Here is a 23,583-nt window from a genome sequence, read left to right on the forward strand (position 1 = left end):
GCGGGCACAGGGTGGGCAGAGGGCACAGGACACACACAGGGCACACAGAGGGCACAGGGCAGAGACAGGGCACAGGGCAGGCAGAGGGCACAGGGCAGGCAGAGGGCACAGGGCAGAGGGCACACAGAGGGCAGAGGGCACACAGAGGGCACACAGCAGGCAGAGGGCACACAGAGGGCAGAGGGCACACAGAGGGCACTGGGCAGAGGGCAGGCAGAGGGCACGCAGAGGGCACACAGAGGGCAGGGGTCGCAGGGCAGGGGGCACACAGGGGGCACACAGAGGGCACGCAGGGGGCACACAGAGGGCACGCAGGGGGCACGCAGGGGGCACGCAGGGGGCAGGGGTCGCAGGGCACTGGGCAGGGTCTCCTCGCGCCTCGGCTCGCTCCCGACTGCAACTCCCACAATGCCCCGCGCCCGGCGCAGCGCGCGCCCCCCCCTCACGTGACGCACGCGCCCCGCTCCATATGGCTCCAAGATGGCCGACACAGCGCCCGGCACCTCCGGCACGGTAACGGCGCCGCTCCGCCGGGCCGCGGGCAGCCAGAGGGGAGCCCTGGCGGCGGGCAGCGGAGCAGAGGGCCGCAGCCTGCTCCTCGGCGGCGCTGAGGCTCCTGCGGCCTGCCGCTGGGGCTCCGAGGGCAGGGAGGCGCTGATTGGTCGAGCGCACGGAGGGAGGCGGGGCTCGGCGGCGCGGCCTGATTGGCTGGCGGTGTGGCGCTGCGATTGGCTGGCGGGGCGCGGCGGGGCGGGGCCGCTCCGCGGGGCGGCGCTCTTAAAGGGGCCGCGGCTGTGCGGGGCGGCGGTGGGGGCCGCATGGTTCGTGTCCTCTGGCGGGTTTCGGAGTCACGTAGGTGTGTGTGGCGCTGAGCGCCCTGGTTTAGCTCTGCTCACTGCTCCCTGGGCGCAGTGGATGGGGTCCTGGGGGGCATGGAGCAGAGTGTGCCCAGCAGAGCCAGGGAGGTTCTCCTCCCCCTCTGCTCTGCCCTGCTGAGAGCTCATCCTGAGCACTGCCTTCAGTTTGGGGCTCCCCAGCTTAAGAGGGGCAGGAACTGGTGGAGAGAGCCCAAGGGAGGGCTGTGAGGATGATGAGGGGAGTGGAGCACTGCCTGGTGAGGAGAGGCTGAGGGCCCTGGGGCTGCTTAGTCTGGAGAGGAGAAGACTCAGAGGGGATTGAATCAATGTCTGTAACTCTCTGAGGGCTGGGGGTCAGGAGGGGGGGACAGGCTCTGCTCACTGCTCCCTGGCACAGGACAAGCAGCAGTGGATGGAAGCTGCAGCACAGGAGGTTGCAGCTCAGCACAAGAGGCAACTTCTTGCCTGGAAGGGTCCCAGAGCCCTGGCACAGGCTGCCCAGAGAGGTTGTGGAGTCTCCTTGTGTGGAGCCTTTCCAGGCCTGTCTGGATGTGTTCTGTGTGCCCTGAGCTGCATTGTGTGGTCCTGCTGTGGACTGGATGCTCTCTTTGGGTCCCTTCCAACCCCTGGCATCCTCTGATCCCCTGTGACCTGGCAGCGCTGCCTTAATGGTTGGACTCAACGACCTTAAAGCTGTCTTCTAGCCCGAACGACTCCAGGGCTCCGTGCTGGGTGTCTGTGGGTGCACAGAGCTGTGGCTGTGTCTGGAGCTCCACTGAGCACAGGCAGCCCTGCCTGCAGCCCTCCGGTGCCACACAGCCCGTCCCAGGGCACAGTGCCACGCAGGGGCACTGCCACACAGCCTATCCCAGGGGCAGTGCCACGCAGGGGCACTGCCACACAGCCTGTCCTAGGGCACAGTGCCACACAGGGGCAGTGCCACACAGCCTGTCCCAGGAGGCAGTGCCATACAGGGGCAGTGCCACACAGCCTGTCCCAGGGCACAGTGCCACACAGGGGCAGTGCCACACAGGAACAGTGCCACACAGCCTGTCCCAGGGGCAGTGCCATACAGGGGCAGTGCCACACAGCCTGTCCCAGGAGGCAGTGCCACACAGGGGCAGTGCCACACAGCCTGTCCGAGGGGGCAGTGCCATACAGGAGCAGTGCCATACAGGAGCAATGCCACACAGCCTGTCCCAGGGCACAGTGCCACACAGGGGCACTGCCACACAGCCTGTCCCAGGGGGCAGTGCCATACAGGAGCAGTGCCACACAGCCTGTCCCAGGGCACAATGCCACACAGGAGCAGTGCCACACAGCCTGTCCCAGGGGCAGTGCCACACAGGAGCAGTGCCACACAGCCTGTCCCAGGCACAGTGCCACACAGGAGCAGTGCCACACAGCCTGTCCCAGGGGCAGTGCCACACAGGAGCAGTGCCACACAGCCTGTCCCAGGCACAGTGCCACACAGGGGCACTGCCACACAGCCTGTCCCAGCGGCAGTGCCACGCAGGGGCAGTGCCACACAGCCTGTCCCAGGGGCAGTGCCACACACGGGCAGTGCCACACAGGAGCAGTGACATACAGCCTGTCCCAGGGCACAGTACCATGCAGGGGCAGTGCCACACAGGAGCAGTGCCACACAGCCTGTCCCAGGGGCAGTGCCACGCAGGGGCAGTGCCACACAGCCTGTCCCAGGCACAGTGCCACGCAGGGGCAGTGCCACACAGCCTGTCCCAGGGCACAGTGCCACGCAGGGGCAGTGCCACACAGCCTGTCCCAGGCACGGTGCCACGCAGGGGCAGTGCCAGCACTTTTGCCCGCCTCAGAAGCTGCTGCTGGGGAGCTCGCTGCTGCCCGGGGGCTGCGGGTGGGTGGCGTCCCTGAGCGCCGGCTCCGGGCTGTCCCCGCAGCGCCCCGGCAGCAAGCACGGCTCCACGCCCGCCGACAACTACTACCTGGCTCGGAGGAGGACTCTGCAAGTGGTGGTCAGCTCCTTGCTCACCGAAGCAGGCTTCGAGAGCGCTGAGAAGGCAGCGGTGGAGACGCTGACAGAGATGCTGCAGAGCTGTGAGTGTCCAGCCAGGTCCTGCTGGTCCCCTCGGGGGTCTTTCTCTTTTCTTTTTCCCTCTGCTCTGCTCTGCTGAGACCCCACCTGGAGTGCTCCATCCAGCTCTGGAGCCCCTGGGACAAGAGGGCTGTGGAAATGCTGGAGAGTGTCCAGAGCAGGGCCAGGAGGATGCTGAGAGGCTGCAGCAGCTCTGCTGTGAGCACAGCCTGAAAGAGTTGGGGCTGTGCAGGCTGGAGCAGAGGAGGCTCCCAGGGGACCTTCTTGTGGCCTGCCAGGACCTGAAGGGGGCTGCAAAAAAGCTGGGGAGGGACTTTTGAGGCTGTGAGGGAGTGGCAGGAGTGGGGGGAATGGAGCAAAGGTGGAGGTGGGGAGAGTGAGGCTGGAGGTGAGGAGGAAGTTGTTGAGCAGGAGAGTGGTGAGAGGCTGGAATGGGTTGCCCAGGGAGGGGGTTGAGGCCCCATGGCTGGAGGTGTTTGAGGCCAGGCTGGCTGAGGCTGTGTGCAGCCTGCTCTAGGGTAGGGTGTCCCTGGGCATGGCAGGGGTTGGGACTGGCTGCTCCTTGTGCTCCCTTCCAACCCTGCCTGATTCTGTGATTCTATGACTCTAAGCCAGGGACAGAAGAAGGGGACACAGCCTCAAGCTGTGCCAGGGCAGGTCGAGGCTGGATGTGAGGAGGAAGTTGTTGTCAGAGAGAGTGATTGGCACTGGAATGGGCTGCCCAGGGAGGTGGTGGAGTGGCTGTGGCTGGAGGTGTTGCAGCCAAGCCTGGCTGGGGCACTTAGTGCCATGGTCTGGTTGGTTGGGCAGGGCTGGGTGCTAGGTTGGGCTGGCTGAGCTTGGAGCTCTCTTCCAACCTACTTGGTTCTATGACTGATTCTATGGTCTTCAAGGTCTTTCCCAGGCTCAGTGACTGTGGTTCCATGCAGCTGGTTTGTGGTTTTTGTGTTTCCCCTGGCAGACATTTCTGAGATTGGAAGGAGTGCAAAGTCCTACTGCGAGCACACAGCGCGGACGCAGCCCACGCTCTCGGACATCGTGGTCACTCTGGTGGAGATGGGTGAGAAGCTAACTGCTCCCACTGAGCCCAGCTGCCTGCATTGCAGGAGACTGCAGCAGATTTGTGTTTGGAAGTCAGTGCCTCAGCTCTCTGGAGTTTGGCTGATGGGATGCCCAAGGTTGGATGCCTGCTGTGATGGGCGCAGTGCGAATCGTAGAATGGTTTAGGTTGGAAGGGAGCTCAAAGCTCAGCCAGTTCCAACCTCCTGCCACAGGCAGGGACACCTCCCACTAAGAACAGGTCACTCAAGGCCTCATCCAGCCTGGCCTTGAACACCTCCAGGGATGGAGCAGCCACAACCTCCCTGGGCAAGCCATTCTAGTCACAGAGTTAACTGGTTGGAAAAGGCCTCTGAGATCATCGAGTCCAACCTAGCAGCTAACAGCTTCTAATTAACTAACCCCTGGCACTGAGTGCCTCATGCAGCCTCCTCTTAAACACCTCCAGCCACAGCCACTCCACCACCTCCCTGGGCAGCCCATTCCAGTGCCAATCACTCTCTCTGCCAACAACCTCCTCCTAACACCCAGCCTCGACCTGCCCTGGCACAGCTTCAGCCTCTGTCCCCTTCTTCTGTCCCTGGTTGCCTGGCAGCAGAGCCCAACCCCACCTGGCTACAGCCTCCCTGCAGGCAGCTGCAGGCAGCAATCAGCTCTGCCCTGAGCCTCCTCTGCTGCAGGCTGCACACCCCCAGCTCCCTCAGCCTCTCCTCACAGGGCTGTGCTCCAGGCCCCTCCCCAGCCTTGCTGCCCTTCTCCAAACACCTTCCAGCACCTCAGCATCTCCCTGCAATGGAGGAGCTCAGAACTGGACACAGCACTCCAGGGGTGGCCTGAGCAGTGCTGAGCACAGGGGCAGGAGGACTGCCCTGCTCCTGCTGCCCACACTGCTCCTGAGCTAGCCCAGGATGCCATTGGCCTTCTTGGCCACCTGGGCACTCTGTTCAGGGTTGCTCAAGGCCTCATCCAACCTGGCCTTGAACATCTCCAGGGACAGAGCATCCACAACCTCCCTGGGCAACCTGTGCCAGTCTCTTAACACCGTTCTCAACTTCTTCCTAACATCTGGTTTCTGTCTCCCCTCTGCCACTTCAAACCCATTCCTCCTCCTCCTCCTGTCATTCCATGCCCTTGTCAATAGTCCCTCCCCAGCCTTCCTGTAGCCCCCTTCATATCCTGCAAGGCCACTCCAAGGTCTCCTCAAAGCCTTCTGCAGCCTGCAGACCCCCAGCTCTTGTAGCCTGTCCTCGTAGCAGAGCTGCTCCACACAGTGCATGCTTCCCATTTTCCTTTTCCTTTCTCATGGGCTTAGGGATTTCCCCAGAACTCTTCCCAAGAGAGAGGATTTGGCAGAGGAGAGACTCTCAGTGTGATTTTGTTTCCTCCTTTGTGTTGCAGGGTTCAACGTTGAGCTGCTGCCTGCCTATGCCAAGCGCTCCCAGAGGATGGTCATCACTGCCCGTAGGTGGCAATTCCTCTCTCTTCTGGCACAGGGAATGATGTAGCATTCCTCTCTGCTGGCATCCAGGGAGCTCCTGCTCCTCAGATGCACTCCTGGAAGTGCAGTTTGTGTTAAGTCCTCTGTTAACTGCTGTGAGGAAGGTGAAGGAAGGGACCCTCTGCGTCCTCACTGCGTGGGAGAGTCCTCCAGGTGGTTTTGGTCTCCTTGTGTAGGAGAGAAGGCCTCAGTGACCCAGTGCCAAACACAAGCTGGAATTGCTGCCTGTGGGATGTGCTCTGTCCCTTTTACAGGATAAATCAGCACTTCATGCCTAGCTCCTGGCAGAATGAAGCTTGACTGATTTGGCTGATAGGGCGATGAGGGGCCTGAAGCAGAGCCCTGTGAGGAAGAAGTTGTTTGCAGTGAGGGTGGTGAGAGACTGGCACAGGTTGCCCAGGGAGGTTGTGGATGCTCTGTCCCTGGAGATGTTCAAGGCCAGGTTGGGTGAGGTCTTGAGCAACCTCGAACAGAGTGCCCAGGTGGCCAAGAAGGCCAATGGCATCCTGGGCTAGCTCAGGAGCAGTGTGGGCAGCAGGAGCAGGGTAGTCCTTCTGCCCCTGTGCTCAGCACTGCTCAGGCCACCCCTGCAGTGCTGTGTCCAGTTCTGGGCTCCTCCATTGCAGAGAGATGCTGAGGTGCTGGAAGGTGTTTGGAGCAGGGCAGCAAGGCTGGGGAGGGGCCTGGAGCACAGCCCCGTGAGGAGAGGCTGAGGGAGCTGGGGGTGTGCAGCCTGCAGCAGAGGAGGCTCAGGGCAGAGCTGATTGCTGCCTGCAGCTGCCTGCAGGGAGGCTGTAGCCAGGTGGGGTTGAGCTCTGCTGCCAGGCAGCCAGGGCCAGAAGAAGGGGACACAGCCTCAAGCTGTGCCAGGGCAGGTTGAGGCTGGATGTTAGGAGGAAGTTGTTGTCAGAGAGAGTAATTGGCTGGAATGGGCTGCCCAGGGAGGTGGTGGAGTGGCTGTGGCTGGAGGTGTTTAAGAGGAGGCTGCATGAGGCACTCAGTGCCAGGGGTTGGTGAATGAGAAGGTGTTAGCTGCTAGGCTGGACTGGATGATCTCAGAGCTCTCTTCCAACCTGGCTGATTCTATGTTTCAATGTCTCTCTGCCTGTTTTCCACTTGTAGCTCCTGTGACAAACCAGCCTGTGACCCCCAAAGCCCTGACAGCTGGACAGAACAAGCCACATCCATCCCACATTCCCAGCCATTTCCCTGAGTTTCCAGATCCTCACACTTACATCAAGACCCCAGTGAGTGAAAAAAAGAGATCTTTTTATCCTTATGCCAGGTGGGGTCTGGCTGAAGTCAGTGACCCAGGAGTGGTGCACAGATAACTCTGCACTGGTGCTGCTTATCCAAGGCATCTTCTCTCCTGCCTGTACCTGTGGCTTGTTTCTGGGTTCTCCTTGTTGGAGGTTTCTGGCAAACTGACCTGCAACAAAGCTGGTGAAGGGTCTCAGAGAGCAGATCTTGTCAGGAGGGAGCTGGGATTGTTCAGCCTGGAGAAAAGGAGGCTGAGGGGAGACCACATTGCTGTCTGCAACTCCCTGAAAAGAAGTGGCAGTGAGGTGGGGCTTGAGCTCTTCTCCCTAGTCTCAGATGATAGGAGGAGAGGAAGTGTGAAATTGTGCCAGGGGAGGGTTGGGTTGGAGAGCAGGAAAAAAATCTTTGCTGCAAGAGTGGTCAGGGATTGACAGAGGCTGCCCAGGGAGGTGGAGGAGTCCCCATCTCTGAACGTGCTCAATAAATGAGCACCTGAAGAGGAGGCAGCAGTGTGCCCAGGTGGCCAAGAGGGTCAGAGGCATCATGTGTCAGGAATGGTGTGGGCAGCAGGACAGGGGAAATTTTGGCTCGAGGTGAGGAGAAAGTTCTTCCCTGAGAGAGTCATTGGCCACTGGAATGGGCTGCCCGGGGAGGTGGTGGAGTCGCCGTCCCTGGGGCAGTTCAAGGCAAGGTTGGACGTGGCACTTGGTGCCATGGTCTGGCCTTGAGCTCTGTGCTAAAGGGTTGGACTTGATGGTCTGTGAGGTCTCTTCCAACCTTGGTGATACTGTGAGACTGTGTGATACTGTGATACAAGGGAGGTTCTTCTGCCCCTGTGCTCAGCACTGCTCAGGCCACCCCTGGAGTGCTGTGTCCAGTTCTGGGCTCCTCCATTGCAGAGAGATGCTGAGGTGCTGGAAGGTGTTTGGAGAAGGGCAGCAAGGCTGGGGAGGGGCCTGGAGCACAGCCCTGTGAGGAGAGGCTGAGGGAGCTGGGGGGGTGCAGCCTGCAGCAGAGGAGGCTCAGGGCAGAGCTCATTGCTGCCTGCAGGGAGGCTGTAGCCAGGTGGGGTTGGGCTCTGCTGCCAGGCAGCCAGCACCAGAATGAGGGGATACAGTCTCAAGCTGTGCCAGGGCAGGTCTAGGCTGGATGTTGTTAGGAAGTTGTTGTCAGAGAGAGTGATTGGCACTGGAATGGGCTGCCCAGGGAGGTGTTGGAGTGGCTGTGCCTGGAGGTGTTTAAGAGGAGGCTGCAGGAGGCACTCAGTGCCAGGGGTTAGTGAATGAGAAGCTGTTAGGGGATAGGTTGGACTCGATGATCTCAGAGCTCTCTTCCAACCTGCTGAATTCTGTGATTCTGCAATTAAAATATTCCAATTAGCCTCAAACCAGCACAGATGGTTTGAACCTCAGCTGCCTGCACTGCATCCACTGACAGGCTGCTCCTTTCCCCCTTCCTCCTTTTCCCTCTCTCCCCCCCTTTTTCCCCTTCTCCCCCTTTCCCCCTTCCTCCTCCTTCCCTCTTCCGCCCTCTTCCCCCCTTCTCCATTTTCCCCCTCTTCCTCCTTGTTCCCTCTTCCCCCTTTTCCCCTCTTCCCCCTTTTTCCCCCTTCTTCCTTCCCCCCCTTCTCCCCTTTCCCCCTTTCTTCCCTTTCCCCCTTCTCCCCCCTTCCTCCCCCTTCCCCCTTTTCCCCCCTTCCTTGCCCTTCCTCTTTTCCTCCTTCCCCCCTTTTCCTCCTTCCCCCCTTTTCCTCCTTCCCCCCTTTTCCTCCTTCCCCCCTTTTCCTCCTTCCCCCCTTTTCCCCCTTTCCCCCCTTTTCCCTCTTTCTCCTTTCCCCCCTTTTCCCCTTTTCCTCCTTTTCCCCTTTTCCTCCTTTTCCCCTTTTCCTCCTTTTCCCCTTTTCCTCCTTTTCCCCCTTTTCCCCTTCCCCTTTTCCCCTTCCCCTTTTCCCCTTCCCCTTTTCCCCTTCCCCTTTTCCCCTTCCCCTTTTCCCCTTCCCCTCTTCCCCCCTTTTCCCCCTTTTTCCCCTTCCCCTTTTCCCCTTCCCCCTTTCCCCTTTTCCCTTTCCCCTCTTCCCCCCTTTTCCCCCTTTTTCCCCTTCCTCCCTTTTCCTCCCTTTCCCATTTTTCCACTTCCCTTCTCCCCTCCTCCTTCTCCCCTCCTCCTTCTCCCCTCCTCCTTCTCCCCTCCTCCTTCTCCCCTCCTCCTTCTCCCCTCCTCCTTCTCCCCTCCTCCTTCTCCCCTCCTCCTTCTCCCCTCCTCCTTCTCCCCTCCTCCTTCTCCCCTCCTCCTTCTCCCCTCCTCCTTCTCCCCTCCTCCTTCTCCCCTCCTCTTTCCCCCCTTTCCCCCCTTTCCCCCCTTTCCTCCCTTTCCCCCCTTTCCCCCCTTTCCCCCCTTTCCCCCCTTTCCCCCCTTTCCCCCCTTTCCCCCCTTTCCCCCCTTTCCCCCCTTTCCCTCCTTTCCCCCCTTTCCCCCCTTTCCCCCTTTCATCCTTTTCCCTCCTTTCCCCCCTTTACCCCTTTCTCCCTTTTCCTCCTTTTCCCCTTTTCCTCCTTTCCCCTTTTCCCCTTTTCCCCTTCCCCCCTTTTCCCCCTTCCCTCCTCCCCCTCTCTCCCCTGCCCCCTGCCCTGCTGCTGCCCTGGCCGCTGGCTGGGGCTGGCTGAGCTCTGTCCAGCCGCTGACGCCTGCCGCTGTGCTCCGCAGACCTACCGGGAGCCGGTGTCCGACTACCAGGTGCTGCGGGAGAAGGCAGCGTCCCAGCGGCGGGACGTGGAGAGAGCCCTCACGCGTTTCATGGCCAAGACAGGGGAGACTCAGAGCCTCTTCAAAGACGATGTTAGCACCTTCCCACGTGAGTGCAGCTGGCAGCCCCTGCGCTGGAGCTGGCAGCTGCCTGCCCCAGGCTGCCCTCTGTGCTGGCCTCCTTCGGGCTGCAGAGAGCAGAGCACTCCATGCTCGCAGAGGGTTTGCCCTTCCCAGGTGCTGGAAGGCTGGGAAAGGAGGGATTTTCTGCTTCCAAAGGGCATCAAAACCAGAGGGAGAGCCAAGGGGTGGCCTCCCCCCCTTCTTCACCTAAAGAGTCTTCTGCTGGTGGAAGAGGTTTGGGCTGGTAGATGCTGAATTCAGAGCTCAACCTCATCCTGGCTCTGCCCCTCTGTAACTCTTGGAGGAGTGATTTCTCCTCTTAGCTGGAAACAGAGGGGCCTCAGAAAGCAGGGAATTAGAGGCTGCTGCAGGAGACCTGAGTGTATTCATTGAGAAGCTTCCCAGGAGCCAGCAGGGCCCTCAAGGAGCCCAGCAGGCAGCTGTGTGCTGGGCTGCATTCAAAGGAGTGCAGGCAGCAGGGCAAGAGAAGGGATTCTGCCTCTTGGCTCTGCTCTGCTGAGACCTCACCTCCAATCCTGCCTCCAGCTCTGCTGTCCCCAGCAGGACACTTGGAGCAGGTTCCCAAGGAGTTTGTGGCTGCCTCTTCCCTGGAGGTGTTCAAGGCCAGGTTGGATGAGGCCCTGAGCAGATGAGTCTAGTTAAGAGGTGTCCCTGGTGAGGAGGTTGGAGGAGATGATCTCTCAGGTCCCTTCCAGCCTGAGCTATTCTGTGTTTGTGTTTCATGCCTAATGCCTGAGAGCAGCAGGAAAAGAGTGAGGAGTGTTTAGAACCAAAGCCAGGGAAATGTTTGGTCTCTGACTGGTTGGCTTAGTGCTTCATGATCTGCCCCTGGGGAGGAAGAATAAACTGCAGCAGCACAGGCTGGGAGGTGACTGCTGGAGAGCAGCCCCAAGGAGAGGGAGCTGGGAGTGCTGGGGGAGAGCATCCCTGGGGCAGCAATGTGCCCTGGGGGCCAAGAGGGGCAATAGGGTCCTGGGGGGCAGTGAGCAGAGTGTGCCCAGCAGATCAAAGGAGGTTCTCCTGCTCCTCTGCTCTGCCCTGCTGAGACCTCCTCTTGAGCACTGCCTTCAGTTTTGGGCTCCCCAGTGTAAGAGAGACAGGAACTGCTGGAGAGAGTCTAAGGGAGGGCTGTGAGAATGATGAGGGGAGTGGAGCACTGCCTGGTGAGGAGAGGCTGAAGGCTCTGGGGCTGCTTGGGCTGGAGAGGAGAAGGCTGAGAGGGGATTGAATCAATGTCTATAACTCTCTGAGGGCTGGGGGTCAGGAGTTGGGGACAGGCTCTGCTCACTGCTCCCTGGCACAGGACAAGCAGCAATGGATGGAAGCTGCAGCACAGGAGGTTGCAGCTCAGCACAAGAGGCAACTTCTTGCCTGGAAGGGTCCCAGAGCCCTGGAGCAGGCTGCCCAGAGAGGTTGTGGAGTCTCCTTGTGTGGAGCCTTTCCAGGCCTGTCTGGATGTGTTGCTGTGTGCCCTGAGCTGGATTGTGTGGTCCTGCTGTGGCAGAGGGGCTGGACTGGATGATCTCTTTGGGTCCCTTCCAACCCCTGGCATCCTGTGAGCTGTGTTTGGGGGGGTGTTTCCTCCCAGCTTGCTGACTGTGTCCTTTTCCCTCACCCTAGTGATTGCTGCCAGGCCTTTCACTGTCCCTTACCTGACAGCTCTGCTCCCCTCTGAGCTGGAGATGCAGCAGATGGAAGAAACAGATTCATCTGAGCAAGATGAGCAGACAGACACTGAAAACCTGCCCCTGCACATGGGCACGGTAGGGGCAGCCTGGGAGCTCAAAGTCTCTTGGGCTTGACTTATTTCAGCTTCTGAAGCTTAGCTCTTTGCCTTTCTTCCTCATAGCTGGGCTGAGTGGGTGGAAAATGTCAGCTTGAGTGGGTTGCATTTTGCCAGCTGTGAGTGAGTGACTGAGCAGTGTCATGGTTCTGGAACGTTCTGCAGGGTGCAGTGCAAAAGGAGGTTGGGGTCATGAGTGTTCAGTACAGACTTTGTTTCAGTGGTAGGGCAGGGAGGATTGGAACAGGTTGCCCAGGGAGGTTGTGGAGCACAGAAGCACCCAATGTGATCTTTGATCACATTGGGTGCTTCTGTGCTCCACAACCTCCCTGGAGGTGTTCAAGGCCAGGCTGGATGAGTCCTTGAGTGACCTGTTCTAGTGGGAGATGTCCCTGCCCTATGGCAGGGGGTGTTGGAACTGGCTCAGCTTTCAGCTCCCTTCCAACCTAAACCATTCTACGATTCTGGGCTGTGGCTTCTCTGCTTTGCCCTCAGGCTGTCCCTTGAGCTTCCTTGAAACCAAGCTTTGATTGTTCCCGCTTAGGGGTCGTTGTTTTGGGTTTGTTTCCTTGTGGCAGGACGATTCAGGCCCTGAAAAGGAGAACTCTTCAGTGCTGCAGCAGAACAGCTCCCTGGCAGGCAGTCGCAACGGGGAGGAGAATGTGATTGACAATCCCTACCTGCGGCCAGTGAAGAAGCCCAAGATCCGCAGGAAGAAGTGAGGGGCACCCAGCTCAGAGGAAGAGAAACCTGGGGGGGCTCAGCCCTGCTGCTGCCTGGTGAGAGGCATGGAGCAAGACAGGAGAGGCAAGCAGCTGAGTGGCAGAAGCAGAAGGCTGAGCTCTGCCTGCCCAGCGAACTCTGCTGGGTTGCAGCTCTCCCTCCTTCCCCTCTGCTCTCCTGCTGCCTTGCAATGGTCAATGCTGGACTGCCTGAGAAGCTTGGAAGGTCACAGCTGGGAATTGTCTGCTTTCCTTTGGTTTGTTCTCACTGTCAGCAGCATTTTCACTCTCTGAAGGGATGTGAGCCAGGGAGGTTCTTCTGCTCAGTGCTTCCCAGCAGGCTCTGTAGAATACAAAGGCAGAATTCATTTGGGGCTGGCTGGCAGGGAAGAAAAGAAACTCCTGCAGCCAGCCCTGCCCAGCTTTAGAATCTAAGGAGCATGGATTAAGAGAGAAGAAAAAAATCCCAGGGAGGTTTCTTCCTGTGAGGTTCTTGGCAGGTAAATGCAAACAGCTTTTGCTTCTGTCAACTAAAGGCAGCCTGATGCCTTGCTGAGGGAGTGCAGGGTAAATACAGAGCCAAAAGTGACAGTTTCCTCCTCCCTTGCCTGACTGCAGCTGCACTTCTGACTTGAAAGCACTCTCTGTGGTGATTTCCCCTTGTTCTGCTTGGAGCTTATTTCCCAGCAGTGTGACAGGCAAGATTTAACAGCTGCTTGGGGCTGCTTTTGCACTTCTCTTGTTACTTTCAACACAGCACCAACTCCTTTGAGAGCTCAAAGCCTTCACCAGCTGGTTGTGGAAAGCTTCTGTGCTGAAAACACTTGGAATGGGGAAGAGAGCTCCGTGGATTGCAGTCTGCAAGGGCCATGCTGTGCATCTTTCTTTTAGCCAGTCTCAACCACAAGGTTTTACCAACAGAAGTTAACTCGTTTGGTTTTTTCCAGTTGCTCTCCATTTATTTCCCCAGATCCCCCCCAGAAAAACCCCAAACAACTTCATGTCAGCAGTGAAAGTGAGTGATGAGAGGTGCAGCAGTGGCAGCTGCCTCTGGAGAGCTTTGCTTTAATACTCCTTCAACCCTGGGCAGCGTTTCTTAGGTAGCTTAAATCCTTAGGTTGAATTTCTTTGCCCCCTGTAGCTGAATCCTTTCTCCTCAGCACCTCTGCTGGATGAAGATGTGCAGGGAGAGGCAGGCAGAGGCTGTTGGCTGCTAGCAGGCAGCTTTGTGGCTCTCCTAGGGTAGGAGCTGAATGCCAAAAGTCAGTTGCAGTCAGTGGAGAGATGAGTTCTGCGTGGAGATGTTTCACTTCTGCTTCCTTCCAGCATCCTCCCAGGCCTCCCTCTTCTTCTTTCACCCAGGGGAGGAGGAAGATAAAGAGAAGGAATCATTTTGGGGGAGAATTGGAAGGTTTCCTGCCAAACCATTTGAACTGGTGCCTGTGCCATTGTCCCTCCTGCTGGTGCCTTGGTTGTACAGAGTGATGAATGTACAGAGATGTTGTCTATGTTTGTACAGAGCCAAATTTCTATCCCTTCTTTTTGGTTTTTTGGGGTCTTTTTACTTGGATTAAGCATTTTGGTTATTTTTTTTTTCCCTTTTCATCCTGAGGAATTCCCTCCCTGGGTAGGGGTAAAATGTTAACCTGAAAATAGTGATTTTTAATGTTGGTAATAAAAGACTTTTTATCTCCTGGCTGAGTCTGTTAGTCTCAGGAGTGGAAAAGCCAAATGAATGGAGCCTTGAGTGTGTTTGCAGTGGGGTCTACAAGCAATAGGAAGTCTTTGCCCTTCCTTCTCTTTGCTTTTCCATAGCTGAGAAGGTTGGGAATGTTCTGGCAGAACCTTTTGGGTCATTACAGATCTGATCAGTGAGGACAAAGTGTATTTGGAGTTCCTTCTGCTCTGCAAAAGCTTTAGTAGGTTTCATGAGCCAAGGGCTGGAGCAGCTCTGCAATGAGGACAGGCTGAGGGAGCTGGGGGTGTGCAGCCTGGAGAGGAGAAGACTCCAGGGGGACCTCAGAGATGCTGCCAGTGCCTGAAGGGATCCTGCAGAACAGTTGCAGAGAGACTTCTGCTGAGGGTGTCCAGAGCCAGGCCAAGGGGGAATGGTTTGAAGCTGAGGGAGAGCAGGGTTACAGTGGAGCTGAGGGAGAAGTTCTTCATTAGGAGGGTGGTGAGGCTCTGGAACAGGCTGCCCAGGGAGGTTGTGGCTGCCTCCTGCCTGAGTCTATCTGAGAGGTGTCCCTGGGCATGGTGGGTGAGGGTGGAGGAGATGATCTCTGAGGTCCCTTCCAACCTGAGCCACAGAATAGAATAGAATCATAGAATCAAGCAGGTTGGCAGAGAGCTCCAAGCTCCCCCAGCCCAACCTAGCACCCAGCCCTGCCCAACCAACCAGACCATGGCACTAAGTGCCCCAGCCAGGCTTGGCTGCAACACCTCCAGCCACAGCCACTCCACCACCTCCCTGGGCAGCCCATTCCAGTGCCAATCACTCTCTCTGACAACAACTTCCTAACAACATCCAGCCTAGACCTCCCCTGGCACAGCTTGAGCCTGTGTCCTCTTGTTCTGTTTCTTGCCTAGCAGCAGAGCCCAACTCCACCTGGCTACAGCCTCCTTCAGGCACATGCAGGCAGCAATGAGCTCTGCCCTGAGCCTCCTCTGCTGCAGGCTGCACCCCCCCAGCTCCCTCAGCCTCTCTAGAGTCCATTCTCTGACTCCTCCCAGCAGAGCTAAGTTTCACCTCTCTTTTGGGTCTTTTGTCTTCCCCTCCCACCCAGCTGGGACGTTTCTGACTGAGAACAGATCCACAGTGACCTACATCTGTATCCTGCCAGCCTAGGGCTACAGAGGGTGGCTCAGCACCTCTGAGGTCAGCTGGGGAAGCCACAGATCCATGCTCAAGAAGCCACAGAAGATCCAGGACATCTCAATGTCACCAATGACAGGGAGGGGAGGGTTTTTTGGGGAAGAAAAGCCTCCTGTGTCAAGGAAGCCACACTGGGGAGGGCAGTGAGGTGTAGGGTCCATGGTGACCCAAAGGAGAAGGCTGCCAGGCCAACGTGGGTGAGGGAAGCAGGGCTGAGGGCAGCTGTGTACAGGACCCAGGGCACCCAAACACCCTCAGGAGCATCAGCTCACAGAATCACAGCACCTGAGTGGCTGGGAGGGACTTCCAGAGATCATCCAGTCCAACCCCCCCTGCCAAAGCAGGATCCCCCCAGGGTAGTTCACCCAGGAATGCATCCAGGTGGGGTTGGAAAGTCTGCAGAGCAGGAGAACTCCACAGCCTCTGCTGGCAGCCTGCTCCAGGGCTCTGCCACCCTCACTGTAATGAAGTTTCCCCTCATGTTGGGACGAAACCTTCTCTGGTCCAGTTTGTCCTCATTGCTCCTTGGCTTACTGCTGCTGACCACCCAAAAGAGCTTGGCCCCCTCCACTTGCCCCCCACCCCTCAGCTATGTGTGCACATTGCTCAGATCCCCTCTCAGCCTTCTCCTCTCCAGACCAAACAGCCCCAGGTCTCACAGCCTCTTTCCACAGGGGAGATGCTCAAGTACCCCAAGCATCCTCCTGGCTCTCTGCTGGCCTCTCTCCAGCAGGCCTCTGTCTCTCCTGCACTGGGGACCCCAAAACTGGACCCAGTATTGCAGCTGTGGTCTCAGCAGGGCAGAGTACAGAGGGAGCAGAACCTCCCTAGCCCTGCTGGCCACACTTTTCCTGATGCACCCCAGGCTGCCATTGGCCCTCTTGGCCCACAAGGGCACATTGCTGACCCAGTGCTGTCTGGCATGGCACCAGGTAAGCACAATTAAAGGCAAGAATCAGGTTTGCAGTGGTTTTATTTGGACAGGGAGGGGAGGGTTGGTTTTTTTTTGGGGGGAAGCCTCCTGTGTCAAGGAAGGGAGGGCAGTGAGGTGCAGGGTCCATGGCAGCCCAAAGGAGAAGGCTGCCAGCTCAGTGTGGGTGATGGAAGCAGGGCTGAGGGCAGCAGTGCACAGGTGCCAGGGCACACAAACACCCTCAGGAGAGTTGGATGTCTGTCGTGCTAGCAGGTGAGGACAATTAAAGGCAAGAAACAGGTTTGCAGGGGTTTTATTTGGAGAGCCTGGGGAGGGAGCAGTGGAGTGGGAAGTGGAGGCAAAGCCTGAGCTGCCCTGTGGGAAGGAGGCTGCGAGGCAGCAGCCTCAGCTGCTCAGCTGTAGTAGAGGCTCAGGTAGGCAACTCGGTCCTGGTTCTTCCTGAATGCTCTGTCTATGGTCAGCTGAAAGACAACTGCAGTCTGTTAGATGTGAGCAGTTGCTCACCTCAGAGCAGTGCAGGAGGGTGTCAGAATCACAGAGTGGCAGGGGCTGGGAGGGAGCTCCACAGCTCAGCCAGTCCAAGCCCTGCCAGAGCAGCAGCACCCAGAGCAGGTCACACAGAACACAGCCAGGTGGGGCTTGAGTATCCCCGGAGAGGGAGACTCCACAGTCCCCCTGGGCAGCCTGTGCCAGGCTCTGCCACCCTCACAGGCAAAAAAATCCTCCTCATGTTCACATGGAACCTCCTCTGCCTCAGCTTCCACCACTGCCCCTTGTGCTGGCATTGGGCATCCCCCAGCATAGCCTGGCTTCAGCCTCTGCCACTCATCTTTGCATCTCTATAAGCATTGCTGAGGTCACCTCTCAGCTCCTCTGCTCCAAGCTCCCAGCCCCAGCTCCCTCAGGCTCTGCTCCTAACAGAGCTGTTCCATTCCCTGCAGCATCTCTGTGGCTCTGTGCTGGATTCTCTCCAGCAGTTCCCTGAGGTCCTTCTTGAACTGAAGGGCCCAGAACTGGGCACAATATTCCAAATGCAGCCTCAGCAGGGCAGAGCAGAGGGACAGGAGAACCTTTCTCGACCTACTAACCAGGGCAGTGCCATCCTCAAGCTGTGCTTTAAACCAGTAAGGTTTTCTTTGCTGCACGGGGGAGGCTCTGCTCTGCTGCTCTGCTTTTAGGGATGGAAGTTTCCAGAGCAAATGTCTTACTGGCAGTGGTTTTCTGGAAGACCACAGCTGGCTTGTTGCAGCCAGGCACCAGATTGCCAACCACTTTGTACCTTGTGCCCCTGGGTACCCAGCAGGGCAGTGAGGAAAGGGTGACCCAAGCCAGCACAAATGTCTCGAAGCCATCACCATGTCCCCTGGGAGAGGCTCTCAGCCAGGAGTAACACCCCCTGACCCCTGGCCTCAAATCCTCCTTATCCCTGGCCTCAAGTCCTCCTTATCCCTGGCTTCAAGTCCTCCATATCCCTGGCTTCCACACCCCCTGACCCCTGGCCTCAAATCCTCCTTACCCCTGGCCTCAAGTCCTCCTTATCCCTGGCTTCCACACCCCCTGACCCCTGGCCTCAAATCCTCCTTACCCCTGTCCTCCACGCCCCCTACCCTGGCCTCAAGTCCCCCCTACCCCTGGCCTCAAATCCCCCTACCGCTGGCTTCCACACCCCCTGACCCCTGGCTTCAACACCCCCTGACCCTTGGCCTCCACACCCCCTGACCTCAAATCCTCCTTATCCCTGGCCTCCACACCCCCTGACCCCTGGCCTCAACAGTCTCTTATCTCTGGCCTCCACACCTCATTATTCCTGGCCTCCACACCCCCTCTCCCTGGCCCCAATTCCTCCTTATGTCTGGCCTCAACATCCCCTTATCCTCTACCTCCACACCCCCTTACCCATGGCCTCAATATCCCCTTACCCCTGGTCTCAATGTCCCCTTACCCCTGCCCTCCACACCACCTTACCCCTGGCCTCATCACCTCCTTACCCCTGCCCTCCACACCACCTTACCCCTGGCCTCATCATCTCCTTACCCCTGCCCTCCACACCTCCTTACCCCTGGCCTCATCACCCCCTTACCCTTGCCCTCATCACCCCCTTACCCTTGCCCTCCACACCTCCTTACCCCTGCCCTCCACACCCCCTTACCCCTGTGCTTACCTTCTGTACCTCCATCTTTAGCATCCTCTTGGCTGGCATTGGCACTAAGGACCAGTCTGGAGACCCAAACTTCATGGGCCAGGTGACTTTCTTGTGCAGTTGTTTGCCCACATCATAAGTTCCAGGCCTAAAGTCAAACAGGCACCAAAAGCTCCTTTCTGCAGCTGGGAGTTCAGTCACCTCCCTGCCACTTGTGCCTCACCATTCCTCTCTGCCAGCATTCCTGCTTGCTAACTAAAAGCCTAAGGAAAGGAGTTGCCTTACCCAGGGAATAGTTCTTTCTCTGAAGGCTTGGCTGGGAATCGTGGTGCCTTGGTGGCAAATGGAGCAAAGGCAGGCTGGAATCTCCTCTCTCTGTTCCAGAAGGGTTGGTAGCTTGCTGGGGCAGGAGTCACAACCTGCAACACCCAAAGGAGCATATCTGTGGGGAAGGTTTTGCTCTGAGTGAAGGGTTGGGTGTTACCTGCCCCTCCACTCTTAAGAAGTCACCCAAGGCTGGACTCAGCCGAGCTGGAAGTTAAGAATGAAGCTTTCTTGTCACAGCTGAGCACAAGATCCAAGCAGATATTTACAGCAGATATAGTTACAGACAGAAACAGGCAAGTTAAAGGTAATACAGAAACACAGCAGCCCTCCCAGAAACCAGAGTGCCCAGGAGGGGCTCCCAACCATCCTTCTACCTCCTTTCCACCTCTCCACCTTACCCCAGACTTTGCCTTATGTGCAAGGTATGTGTGGAGGGTCAGTTGGGGTGGGGGGGGGGGGGGTTAGGAAGCAGAAGGATTAGTTACACAGACAGCAGGTTAGGGAGAAGAGTGCAGGCAGGCAGAGACACACAGCAACTGTGTTAGCTGTGTTTGTGGCCCCAGCCCTGCAGCTGAGGTCTCCCTAGGGCAGAGCAGAGGGGCAGGATCCTCTCTCCCCATCTCTGCTCACACTGCTTTGGATGCAGCCCAGGTTGCCCTTGGCCTTCTGTGCTGCCAGTGCCCATTGCTGGCTCCTGCCCAGCTTCTCCCCTACCAGCACCCCCAAGTCCTTCATCAACTTGTCCTGATTTTTCTGCCCATCAGAGCAGCCAAAACCCAGCAGCAGGTCTGCAGTGCCCAGCTGGCTGCTGTTGAGAGCCTGTGGGAATGGCTTTGCAGGGATAGGGAGAGAGGATCCTGCCCCTCTGCTCTGCTCTGAGGAGAAAGCTGCAGGGCTGGGGCCAGCTCTGGAGCCCTCAACACAGAAGGACATGGACCTGATGGGTCAAGTCCAGAGGAGGCTATGAAAATGCTCAGGGGACAGCAGCAGCTCTGCTATGAGGACAGGCTGAGGGTGAGGGGTTGGTCAGCATGGAGAAGAGAATGCTCCAGGGAGACCTTAGAGCTGCCTGAATGGGGCTACAAGAAGGCTGCATAGGACCTGGCACAGGTTGCCCAGGGAGGTTCTGGATGCTCCCTCCCTGGAGGTGTTCAGGACCAGGTTGGATGAGGCCTTGAGTGACCTGTTCTAGTGAGAGGTGTCCCTGCCTATGGCATGAGGTTGGCACTGGCTGAGCTTTGAGCTCCCTCCCAACCTGACCCATTCTGTGATTCTACGTGGGCAGAGCTGCTGTGACCAGGCTCAACAACTCTCACTAGACCACCTGTAAGGAGCTCTGTAGCCACTGCCTCCATCAAGTTGGAGGTGAATGTGATTGAAATGGAGAGGCTGGGGCAGGAACAGGCTGAACCTCCTCCAAAGGTGCAGCTGTGCTGCTCTGAGAGCTGCTGTGCTCACCTGCAGCCGGGGTGCGAAGCGCTGAGCTGTCCTTGCTCCTATCACGTAGCCTCTCTTGCTCAGGGGTCTCCTTCCCCACGAGTACCAAAGGCTGCTCTCCTGCCATCCAAAAGCAGAAGGCTCCTGCTGCAGGCAGCGTTTCCAGCAGCAGCTGAGCAGCAGAAGTGGTTCCTATTCGTTCCTCTGTCCTCATGAATGCAGAGGGCCAGGGGCAGCTGGAGCTTGGAGGACAACCCAAATGGCAGTGCAGAAATCACAGAACCCCCCAGGTTGGCAAAGCCTCTCAGGAGCACCAAGGCCAACCCAGAGCCCTGCTCTGCAAGGTTCACCTCAAACCATGGCCCTGAGCACCACATCCAAACCACCCTGAGACACAGCCAGGCTGGGGAACTGCAGCACCTCCCTGGGCAGCTCATCCCAGTCCCTGACCACTCTCCCCATGAAAAGCTTCTTCCTAATGTCCAATCTAAACCTCCCCAGCCTCAGCTTGAGGCCATTCCCCCTTGTCCTGGCTCCAGTTCCCTGTGAGCAGAGCCCAGCAGCAGCCTCTCCACAATGTCCCTTCAGGTAGCTGCAGACAGCAGTGAGGTCTCCCTTCAGCCTCCTCTTCCTCACACTACCCATCCCCAGCCCCCTCAGTCTCTCCTCATCAGATTTATTCTCCAAGCCCTTCACAGCTTCCTTGCCTTGCTCTGGACCTGCTCCAGCACCTCCACAGCTCTCCTGTACTGCAGTGCCCCAAACTGAACACAACACTCGAGGTTCAGCCTCACTGGAGCTCAGTCCAAGGGCAAAATCTGCTCCCTGCTCCTGTTGGACAAAGCATTTTTAATCCCAACCAAGATGCCACTGGCTTTCTCAGGCACCTGGGCACACTGCTGGCTCACATTCAGCTGCCTGGCACACTGCTGACTCACATTCAGCCACCTGGGCACACTGCAGGCCCACATTCAGCCACCTGGGCACACTGCAGGCTCACACTCAGCTGCCTGGCACACTGCAAGCTCACACTCAGCTGCCTGGGCACACTGCTGGCTCACACTCAGCTGCCTGGGCACACTGCAGGCTCACACTCAGCTGCCTGGGCACACTGCAGGCTCACACTCAGCTGCCTGGGCACACTACTGTTTCATATTCAGCTGCCTGGCACACTGCTGGTTCATACTCAGCTGCCTGGGCACACTGCTGACTCACATTCAGCTGCCTGGGCACACTGCTGGGCTCACACTCAGCCACCTGGGTACACTGCTGGCTCACACTCAGCTGCCTGGGCACACTGCTGGCTCACACTCAGCTCCTGTCTATTGCCACCTCCAGGTCCCTTTCTGCCAGCAGCTCTCCAGCCACACTGCCCCAAGCCTGTGGCACTGCTTGGGGGTTGTTGTGCCCCAAGTGCAGGAGCTGCATTTGGCCTTGTTGCAACTCATCCCACTCCTGCTGCTCCGTTCACCTAAGCCTATCCAAGTCCCTCTGCAGAGCCTCTCTACCCTCATTCAAACCAACCCTGCCACCTAACTTGGTGCCATCTGCAAACTTACTGGAGGAGAGGCCCTGAGCACAAGAAGTGACCAACTTACCTCCTGACCCAGGTAAGAGGCTGGCCCAAGCCAGGGGTCTCCCCCCACGGCTGGCAGCTGCACTGCCAGCCTGGATGTGCCACGCTGCAGAGGGAACATTTTGCGCTCCTGGCATGACCCAAATGGGATCTTCTGCACCTCTGTGAGAGCAGGAGAGGGAGATGCCACCAGTGAGAGGAGCACTTGCTGCTTTTCTTCCTTCTTTTAAGTGCCTGCTGCTCTCTGCCAGCAGCCAGCCAGCCTCTCCTTTCCCAGATCATAGAATCACAGAGTGCCAGGGGCTGGAAGGGAGCTCCACAGCTCAGCCAGTCCAAGCCCTGCCAGAGCAGCAGCACCCAGAGCAGGTCACACAGAACACAGCCAGGCAGGTCTTGAATATCTCTAGAGAGGGAAACTCCACAGCCCCCCTGGGCAGCCTGTGCCAGGCTCTGCCACCCTCACAGGCAAAAAATTCCTCCTCATGTTTCCATGGAGCTTCCTCTGCCTCAGCTTCCACCACTGCCCCTTGCCCTGGCACTGGCATCCCCCAGCAGAGCCTGGCCCCAGCCTCTGCCACTCACCTGCACATCTTTAGAGCCATTGCTGAGGTCACCTCTCAGCTCCTCTGCTCCAAGCTCCCAGCCCCAGCTCCCTCAGGCTCTCCTCTTAACAGAGCTGTTCCATCTCCTTCAGCATCTTTCTGGCTCTGCACTGGACACTCTCAAGCACTTCTAAGTCCCTCTTGACCCCGGGGGGGCCAGATGAGACTTTCCCCTGCCCTGGCTGTTTGTGAGGGCTCTGCCCTATGGATGCTGCCTCCTATCTGCCACGAAGGCTTCCTTCAGCCCAGTATGAGCAAAGAGCAGCCTGGCAGCCAGCTTGTGAGGAAGGCTGATGAGGAAGAGAGGTGCCAGCAGGAGCTCATGAGAAGAACCCCAATCCCCACAGCCTCCCGAGGACACACACCTCCCAGGCTCACCTCCCAGCTCCCACTCTGCTGCCATGCTGCCCGAGGATGTGATGTCTGTGTACTGCTGTTGCTATAGAGACAGGGCAGGCTGTGCTGGAGGGACTGGTGGGGGTGGCAACGCCAGCACAACAGGGCAAGGAGGATTAACAATCTCCCTGTGGCTGGCACCTCTCTGGCTCCCACTGCCAGCAGCTGCAGTGCTCGCAGCAGCAGGGGACAGGTCTCTGGGGAAGCAGCACACAGGTTGTGCTGTCAGGACCCTTCCCTGGGCTCTCTCCTGGGGCACAGCCTGCTCTGCCCTGTTCTCTGCCCTCTGTCTTTCCCCTGGGCCTGGCTGTCCTGGCAGGGCAGTGAGAGACACAGAGGGTCCAGCCCCTTCCCTGAGCTCAGCTGTGAGGCAGGAGAGCAGCAGGGAGCAGGCAGGTGTGAGAAGAGCCAGGAGGGGACAGGTCGGACTGGATGAGCTTGGAGCTTAACTTCCAGCCTGGATCAGTCTAATCTGGGTGACTTCAGAAGAGTGAGGGGGCAGGTAGCTCCCAAACTGTCACACTGGGGAAGGTGCCAGCAGTTTGGCTTTCCCCATGCTGCTGAGGCAGCACCACTCCACAGATCTTTTACCTCGTGGAAGAAGTGCCTGAGGCACTTCTGACTTTGGTGGTTTATTTCCACCCACCTTGGATTTTGGCTGCTTGGATCCACAATTGGGTGTTGCAGCATCAGAAGGCAACTGAGCCACAGAGAAATCCTGCAAGGGATCAGTGCCAAGTTCCTATCTCACCTCTGTGAGTAAAAAGATCTTTCCCATAGATTCTCTGCTCAGCCTGACGTAGAGTGGGGCAGAACTGCACTTCTAGCTGACTTTCCTACATCAGCACTGCTTAGGCCACCCCTGCAGTGCTGTGTCCAGTTCTGGGCTCCTCCATTGCAGAGAGATGCTGAGGTGCTGGAAGGTGTTTGGAGAAGGGCAGCAAGGCTGGGGAGGGGCCTGGAGCACAGCCCTGTGAGGAGAGGCTGAGGGAGCTGGGGGGGTGCAGCCTGCAGCAGAGGAGGCTCAGCGCAGAGCTCATTGCTGCCTGCAGCTGCCTGCAGGGAGGCTGTAGCCAGGTGGGGTTGGGCTCTGCTGCCAGGCAGCCAGGGCCAGAAGAAGGGGACACAGCCTCAAGCTGTGCCAGGGCAGGTTGAGTCTA

General features: G+C 58.1%; 2 protein-coding genes across 3 annotated transcripts; one reads left to right on the forward strand and one right to left on the reverse strand.

Annotated features, from left to right (window-relative positions):
* The first annotated feature begins 474 nt into the window (after nucleotides 1-474).
* Nucleotides 475-13,832, forward strand: TAF8 (TATA-box binding protein associated factor 8). The gene is made up of 8 exons (XM_064173900.1): nucleotides 475-513; nucleotides 2,774-2,930; nucleotides 3,890-3,988; nucleotides 5,386-5,448; nucleotides 6,608-6,732; nucleotides 9,449-9,596; nucleotides 11,252-11,394; nucleotides 11,993-13,832. Exons 1-8 carry the CDS (start codon nucleotides 481-483, stop codon nucleotides 12,134-12,136), a joined length of 912 nt encoding a protein of 303 aa, XP_064029970.1. The 5' UTR covers nucleotides 475-480; the 3' UTR covers nucleotides 12,137-13,832.
* Nucleotides 13,833-15,974: 2,142 nt separating this feature from the next.
* CIMAP3 (ciliary microtubule associated protein 3) lies at nucleotides 15,975-21,575 on the reverse strand. 2 transcript variants are annotated; one of them, XM_064173730.1, is made up of 5 exons: nucleotides 21,448-21,575; nucleotides 19,871-19,969; nucleotides 18,371-18,504; nucleotides 18,107-18,233; nucleotides 15,975-16,406 (listed from the first exon to the last, which is right to left on the reverse strand). In XM_064173730.1, exons 1-5 carry the CDS (start codon nucleotides 21,544-21,546, stop codon nucleotides 16,338-16,340), a joined length of 528 nt encoding a protein of 175 aa, XP_064029800.1. In that variant the 5' UTR covers nucleotides 21,547-21,575; the 3' UTR covers nucleotides 15,975-16,337. The 2 variants fall into 2 exon arrangements, with proteins under 2 accessions (XP_064029800.1, XP_064029801.1); XM_064173731.1 differs by lacking the exon at nucleotides 19,871-19,969.
* Between the last annotated feature and the right edge of the window lie 2,008 nt (nucleotides 21,576-23,583).

The sequence above is a fragment of the Pogoniulus pusillus genome, chromosome 39 (assembly GCF_015220805.1).
Source record: "Pogoniulus pusillus isolate bPogPus1 chromosome 39, bPogPus1.pri, whole genome shotgun sequence".
Taxonomy (NCBI): domain Eukaryota; kingdom Metazoa; phylum Chordata; class Aves; order Piciformes; family Lybiidae; genus Pogoniulus; species Pogoniulus pusillus.

What these genes read in the sequence shown, in the direction of transcription:
- TAF8 (XM_064173900.1), top strand. Translation starts at nt 481, where the DNA reads ATGGCCGACACAGCGCCCGGCACCTCCGGCACG. An exon ending in CGCCCGGCACCTCCGGCACG is followed by an intron (nt 514 to 2,773) that starts GTAACGGCGCCG and finishes CTGTCCCCGCAG; the next exon opens with CGCCCCGGCAGCAAGCACGG. An exon ending in GGTCACTCTGGTGGAGATGG is followed by an intron (nt 3,989 to 5,385) that starts GTGAGAAGCTAA and finishes TTTGTGTTGCAG; the next exon opens with GGTTCAACGTTGAGCTGCTG.
- CIMAP3 (XM_064173730.1), bottom strand. Translation starts at nt 21,546, where the DNA reads ATGTTCCCTCTGCAGCGTGGCACATCCAGGCTGGCAGTGCAGCTGCCA. An exon ending in GAGAAAGAACTATTCCCTGG is followed by an intron (nt 18,234 to 18,370) that starts GTAAGGCAACTC and finishes GTTTGACTTTAG; the next exon opens with GCCTGGAACTTATGATGTGG. An exon ending in TAAAGATGGAGGTACAGAAG is followed by an intron (nt 16,407 to 18,106) that starts GTAAGCACAGGG and finishes GTTGTCTTTCAG; the next exon opens with CTGACCATAGACAGAGCATT.